Here is a 6,000-nt window from a genome sequence, read left to right as displayed (position 1 = left end):
CCCATCTGGATGTTGGGGAAATGAGTGGGGTGTGGAAGTTGGAAACTGGATGGGAGGTGTGGTGCAGTGGAGGAAGAGGAACATATGGGGCCTCAGGAAGTCCCCTCCCCAGTCCGTCTGCCGCTTCCTCATCTTGTGCACTCGAGTGGTGATGAGGGCAGCTTCCTGACCAGCTTCTAGGCATGGAGGTGTCCACGGCCACCTTCCCGTTGTTTGTACCCCCAGCATTCCAGTGGGCCACCATGTGCTGCATCCTATGACCAGGGCCTCTCCTGTTTCCCAACTGGAAGGTACCAGAAGTTTGAAGGGAACTTAGATTTATCTAAGACAAGCAGGGGGAAGAAAAGTGGTGTGGACTGTGATGGACAATGGTGTGGGATCTGGAGTCACACGAGAGTTTGAGTCCTCGTTCCCTCACGTGCCAGCTCTCACCGCTAACAGTCATCATCACTGGCTCACCACCCCTGTGGTGCTGCTTCATCAGAAGACGGTTCCTTTGAGGATCAGAAATAATGCAGACACCCCAGGCACGTGGCTCACACCTGTAATCCCACCACTTCGGGAGGCAGAAACAGGAGGATTGCTTGAGCCCAGGAGTTCGAGACCAGCCTGGACATAGTGAGATCTCACATAGTAAGATCCTGTCTACCAAAAATAGAAAAAAATATTAGCTGAGCGTGATGGCACATGCCTGTGATTCCAGCTACTGAGGCGGCTGAGGTGGGAGGATTGCTTGAGCCCTGGAGGTCAAGGTTGCAGTGAGCCGTGATTGCACCACTGCACTCCAGCCTGGGTGACAGAACAAGACCCTACCTCAAAAAAACAAAATGTAGATCGTATCTAACACCGCGAGTGTGCAGTGGTCATGGGTGAATGGTGTGATAGCCCCAGCCTCATGCAGCAGCAGCTGGGAGAGGGTCCCTCAGCCCGAGTCCTCCCTTCCTGCCCACCCCTCAGCCTGAGGCCAGGCCATTTCCACCTGCCATGCTCACACAGAGGCTGTGACAGGTCCAGTTCTCCTATCCTCTCTGTTTTTTTTTTTGAGACGGAGTCTGGCTCTGTTGCCCAGGCTGGAGTGCAGTGGCGCAGTCTCGGCTCACTGCAAGCTCCGCCTCCCGGGTTCACGCCATTCTCCTGCCTCAGCCTCTCCGAGTAGCTGGGACTACAGGCGCCCGCCACCACGCCCGGCTAATTTTTTGTATTTTTAGTAGAAACGGGGTTTCACCGTGGTCTCGATCTGACCTCGTGATCCGCCCGCCTCGGCCTCCCAAAGTGCTGGGATTACAAGCGTGAGCCACCGCGCCCAGCTCTCCTATCCTCTCTTAAGCAAGTTTTGCTTTGCTTTAAAAGTTAAGATGGTTATTTACCGCATTTTTTTTTGACAGGATTGTTGGTGAGAAGGTAGGCCAGAATTTCACCTCCCATAGTGGTCAGGTTCCAGGTGTCTGCTGCTTGCTTGCTAATGGCAATCAGGAGGCTATAGTGGCCCCAGTTGGGCCTGGTTTTTCTCCTCCTTGCTTGTTGGGGCTGGGGGAGCAGGGCCAGAGCTGCAGGATCAGGCCGTGGTTAGATGGTGATTACAAACATTGGGCCTGAGCCCCAGGAAGCAAGTCCCATTCCACAATGGTGGCCTTCCTCCAGGCACTGGGGGCCTCCTCTCTCTCTGGATCTGCTCAGCTAGAGCTGAGTGACTGGAATAGAGACGCGGTGACCCAGGGAAACAGCGAGGAAACTGTTTACTTGGGTTGGGCTCCTGGCAGGGCCTCGCTGAGTGACTCAAATGCCAATTTACCAAGGCCTTAACAACGACGGCCTCCAGGGGTGGAGTGTAGGGAGATGCGTTAAAGAGGTAGGACACCATTGCTGGGCATGGGGCAACTGAGAACTTTGTTATTGGGGGTTCCCAGTTGAAGGGGGAACACCAGGAACAGCCTTTTCATCACTTCTGACTCAGGTATTGGGCAACTGTCCTGGCTGGCCACATGGTCAGTGTCACCTGGTTTACTAATAATCAGGAGCTCCTGGCTCCAGGAATAGGCTGGATTTGGACTTTTCTAACCAGCCCTTTTTAATCCTGGGCCTGGCTTCAGCCTGACGGCGGGTGGGGAAGCAACCCAGACAGCAGCTGTCCAGTTCTGTCAGTTCTCTTTTGCCTCTAGAACCATCCCTACCTCCGGGATGTTGGCTCCACCAATCAGCTCCCTCCCCCAACTATGGGCACAAACTAGGAGAATTAGGAGGCGGAGCTGGCCCTGGCCCTGGCCCTGGCCCTGGCCGGATTGAGAGGCCTGCAGCCCCAGGCCCCAGGAGCCAGACAGGATGCATCCCCCGGGGCTCTTCTACTCTTCCTGGCTCCTCAAGCACCACCAGTCAGATCAAGGCAGCTAACAAACTTGCATGGACCTTTAACTTCCTGCTACTTCTCTTCTGCTTGTGCAGCCACAAATCCCCCAGATGGCTTGGGGAGCCCTGCACTCCCTGCCTCGCACTGTTGTTTTTCCCTCCAGGGTGAGTTGTTATGTAAGAGCAATAAAGAGCTGGTAACGGTGGCCTACATTTTATGGAGATTTTACTATGGGTGTATTTTAAATGCATTCTCCAACTGAATATTCAAATTCAAGCCCCTGACAGGGGACCAGGGAAAGAGAAATAGTTTCCTGACCCAGGAAACCCCAGGGTGTACAGCCCCTAAGTGGCCACACCCGACTCAAAACAGGCTTGCCCAGACACTGAGGTCTTTCTGCGCTTCACATTGCACCACTCTCCCCTTTCCCAGACCTGCACTGGGGCGGGGGTGGGGAAGAAGGGGTTACAAAGTCTTCAGACAACCTTCAGGACAGGAGGCTATAAAGTACAGAAAAAAATTTATTGGAAATCTCTTGCATACATTTTGAAGTGTAGCTCAGTATTTCCAAACAAAGTAGGTTGGAGAGGTTGGAGGAGGAGGAGGGACTCTGACACCGGGAGACAGACAGCTGGTCCCAGCCTGTCCCGGGGGTGCTGCAGGAGTCAGTCTAGGGCTCATTCCTTTTATGGTAGGTCTGAGGGGCAAGGGCCGGCCTTAACAGCTGCTTTACTTCTCCCAGGCTCAGCTCAAAGTCATGGCTGAGACTCTTCACAGATGGAGCCCTGGTGAAAGGCTGCTGCCACCTGTAGCGGCCAAAGATTGCTGCCTCAGACAATGGCTAGTAGGCCTTTCCATGCAAGGCCTTGGAAAGAGAGCAGTGGCTGAAATATGGGGGCATCAATAACTTACCAGGGGCCTTCCCCCTTCTCAAAGCTGGGGCCTTGGGGATAAACCTGGGCCTGGATTCAGCAAGCCACGCATGTGCTCTGGGCCAAAGTCAGGAGGGCCAGTTGGCTGCTGCTGCTGCGAACAGTTCTCTGTGGCAGCAGCAGCAGCATGCAGAGCTCTGGTCCCCTCCAAAGCCTGCTCCAATCCTCAGAGGTCAACCTTGTATGTGGGAACAGTGTCACAGGCAGTTTACTAACAAGCAGTTGAGAGCCACCTGCTCCACTGAAGCACAGCTGCCGCCAGTGAGTGCCCCAGGCGGGCCAGGAGGAATGGAGTAGGCCTAGATCTCCTTGGCCAGGACTACCAGCGAGGCTGGGGAAGGACAGATGATAGGTGGGTGCGGCTAGGCACTTGACTTACTCAAGTAACAATACCTGAAGGGTTAAGTCAATCATACGCCCAGCTCTGATTTCTCAACCAGGAGCCAATCCAGCTGGTAAACCCCAGGGCAGTGTACAGACTCTGGGATTAGAGGGAGGTGGTGGCTAGGCCCAAGCAGGAGGAAAAGCTCCACAGGACAGCCCCAGGGATCAGAACAAGTACCCAGGCAGTCGGGGGACACACACAACATCCCCTAACCACTACATGTGGCCATCACATTTAGCACCCAGGACTTCCTGGGCTGCCAGAATGGAGTCAGTCACTCTGCAGAAGCTGTGGGAGATGTAAGGCTCTCACCAGGAATATGCAGCTGTCCAAGGTAAAGCCTTTAGTCAGTTCCAGTGCAGCCACGCTGGGAGGTGACTTTGCCCCCGGCCAGCCCTCTTCTTGGATCTCGCTGTATGGTGGGAAGATCCTTGCAGCAGCAGCCCGGATTCTCAATAACCTCCAGAGGAAGAGGTCTCAGTCCCAGGAAGAGCCCTCCACCTTCTCCAAGTGAAAAACAACTCACCTCAAACATATTTTCTCTATAAAATATCTGGTTTCTCTGAAAGTAATAAATATTTACCATGTTCTATAACCAAGGAGCAGCAACGGGGGGACAAGAGGAAGAGAACTTTGCTGTGACTCCAAGTGACAAAATCCTAGAGATTCAGGGTTCCATTTTTATTTCCCATGGAGCTGAGGACCTGAGCATGGGCAGCCACCAGGGCTGCTCAGACCCTCCCGACCTTCAGGGGTGGGAGTGGCTGGTTTTGGAGTTCTGATCTTGGGCAGGCAGGCCTGTCATATTGCCAGAAATACAGGCATAGGGGCAAGAGAGGGAGGAAGAGCAGAAGATAGCAGGAAGTAAAGGGGACAATGAAGAGAGCTAAAGGACTCCTTCCTTCTTCCTCCTGGCACTGTCTCCTTCCTCTTTCTGCCTCCACACCAATCTCTTGGCCACCAGCTGGAATGTCAAATAGTGGATGGTGACAGCAGGCAGGGAAGGGGCCAGCTGCAAGGCAGGCCCAGGCAGGAGGCTGGCAGCAGGAGGAACAGGATGACACCCTTGGGAAGCAGTTGGTGATGGGCAGGGCACAAAGATGGCCCTGCTGAGGGCTTTTTCATAGGAAGGGTCTTCCCATCTCCAAGGCCAGCATGTGAGTCTTCTCCAACTGGGCACTGGGCTTGACTGCCGCCACGGAGTCTCCAGGAGGTCCAAGAGTAGGGACTTCTGGGTCCCCATGGGAGAAGCCAGCCTCCCTTCCACCTGGCTCAGAGCAGGATGAGGGGTGGGAGCAGCTGATGCATGGGAGGCTGCCTGTCCCCTGGGGCCACAAAAAGGGGGTGCTGCTGGGACTTGAGGATACTTTTACTGCAGGGTTTCCACAAAGGCATCAAACTCGCGGACATTCTTCTCATGCACAGCCAGCTTCTCTGGTAATGAGTCCTGTACCAGAAAGAGAGCGAAGAGTCATTTATTCAGGCAGGGCCTTGAAGAGGCAGCCAGCCCAGTCCCCAAGAGGGGAGGGGGCAAGCAAGACAAAGCTCAGCCCTAGCTGGGCCGAGCAAGTGGGAGAACGCGGGGCAGCTGCGTAGGCACAAGGTAGGGAGGGGTATATGCATCAGGGCTTTGCGGGGGCTGGAGGGTTAATGGGATGGCCTTGGGAGTCCAAGTGGGCCGCACACTTAACAAAAGAGAAAAGGACCACAAGAGCAAGATGATTCAGAAATTAAACATGAAATATCCCTGGCACAGATCTGACTGACACTAGAATAAAACGCCAAGTGTACAGCTCTACAAATTAAACGGTTTACAAAAGATTTCTTCACACCCTTTGCTGGGCATCAGGACCCCCCTGGGGGGAACGTGAACCAGGCAGCCCCGCTATACTACTGAGATTCTGACACAGCAGCAGCTCTGTGGTAAGGCCTAGGAACCTGTATTTGTAAAATTTTTTTGAGACAGAGTCTCACTCTGTCACCCAGGCTGGAGTGCTGTGGCGCGATCTCAGCTCACTGCAGCCTCCGCCTCCCGAGTTCAAGCAATTCTCTGCCTCAGCCTCCCGAGTAGCTGGGATTACAGGCGCCCGCCACCACGCCCAGCTAATTTTTTGTATTTTTAGTAGAGACAGGGTTTCACCATGTTGGCCAGGCTGGTCTTGAACTCCTGATGTTGTGATCCACCCGCCTCGGCCTCCCAAAGTGCTGGGATTACAGGCATGAGCCACTGCACCCGGCCAGAATCTGTTATCTTTATACCAGCTGAGGAAGGGGTGAGTTAGAGGTTGAGAAAGAATGGTAAAGACAGAAGCAGAGGAAAACAGAACTGTGAGAAGTTT

At 54.0% G+C, this 6,000-nt stretch overlaps 1 protein-coding gene across 50 annotated transcripts in view; it reads right to left on the bottom strand.

Moving 5' to 3' along the window:
- Positions 1-2,847: 2,847 nt before the first annotated feature.
- Positions 2,848-6,000, bottom strand: part of ATG13 (autophagy related 13) — a 59,798-nt gene continuing 56,645 nt past the window's right edge. For all 50 annotated transcript variants that reach the window (XR_004033616.1, XM_030829153.1, XM_030829155.1 and 47 more), the window contains one exon: positions 2,848-5,108. Coding sequence is in view for 49 of the 50 variants with exons in the window: in XM_030829153.1 (XP_030685013.1) it covers positions 5,031-5,108 (78 nt within the window). In the remaining variant the exon portion in view is untranslated. The remainder of the gene's footprint in view (positions 5,109-6,000) is intronic.

The sequence above is a fragment of the Nomascus leucogenys genome, chromosome 15, assembly GCF_006542625.1.
Source record: "Nomascus leucogenys isolate Asia chromosome 15, Asia_NLE_v1, whole genome shotgun sequence".
NCBI lineage: Eukaryota > Metazoa > Chordata > Mammalia > Primates > Hylobatidae > Nomascus > Nomascus leucogenys.
Note: the sequence above shows the minus strand (reverse complement) of the source record. Positions and strands in the feature narration are given on the sequence as shown.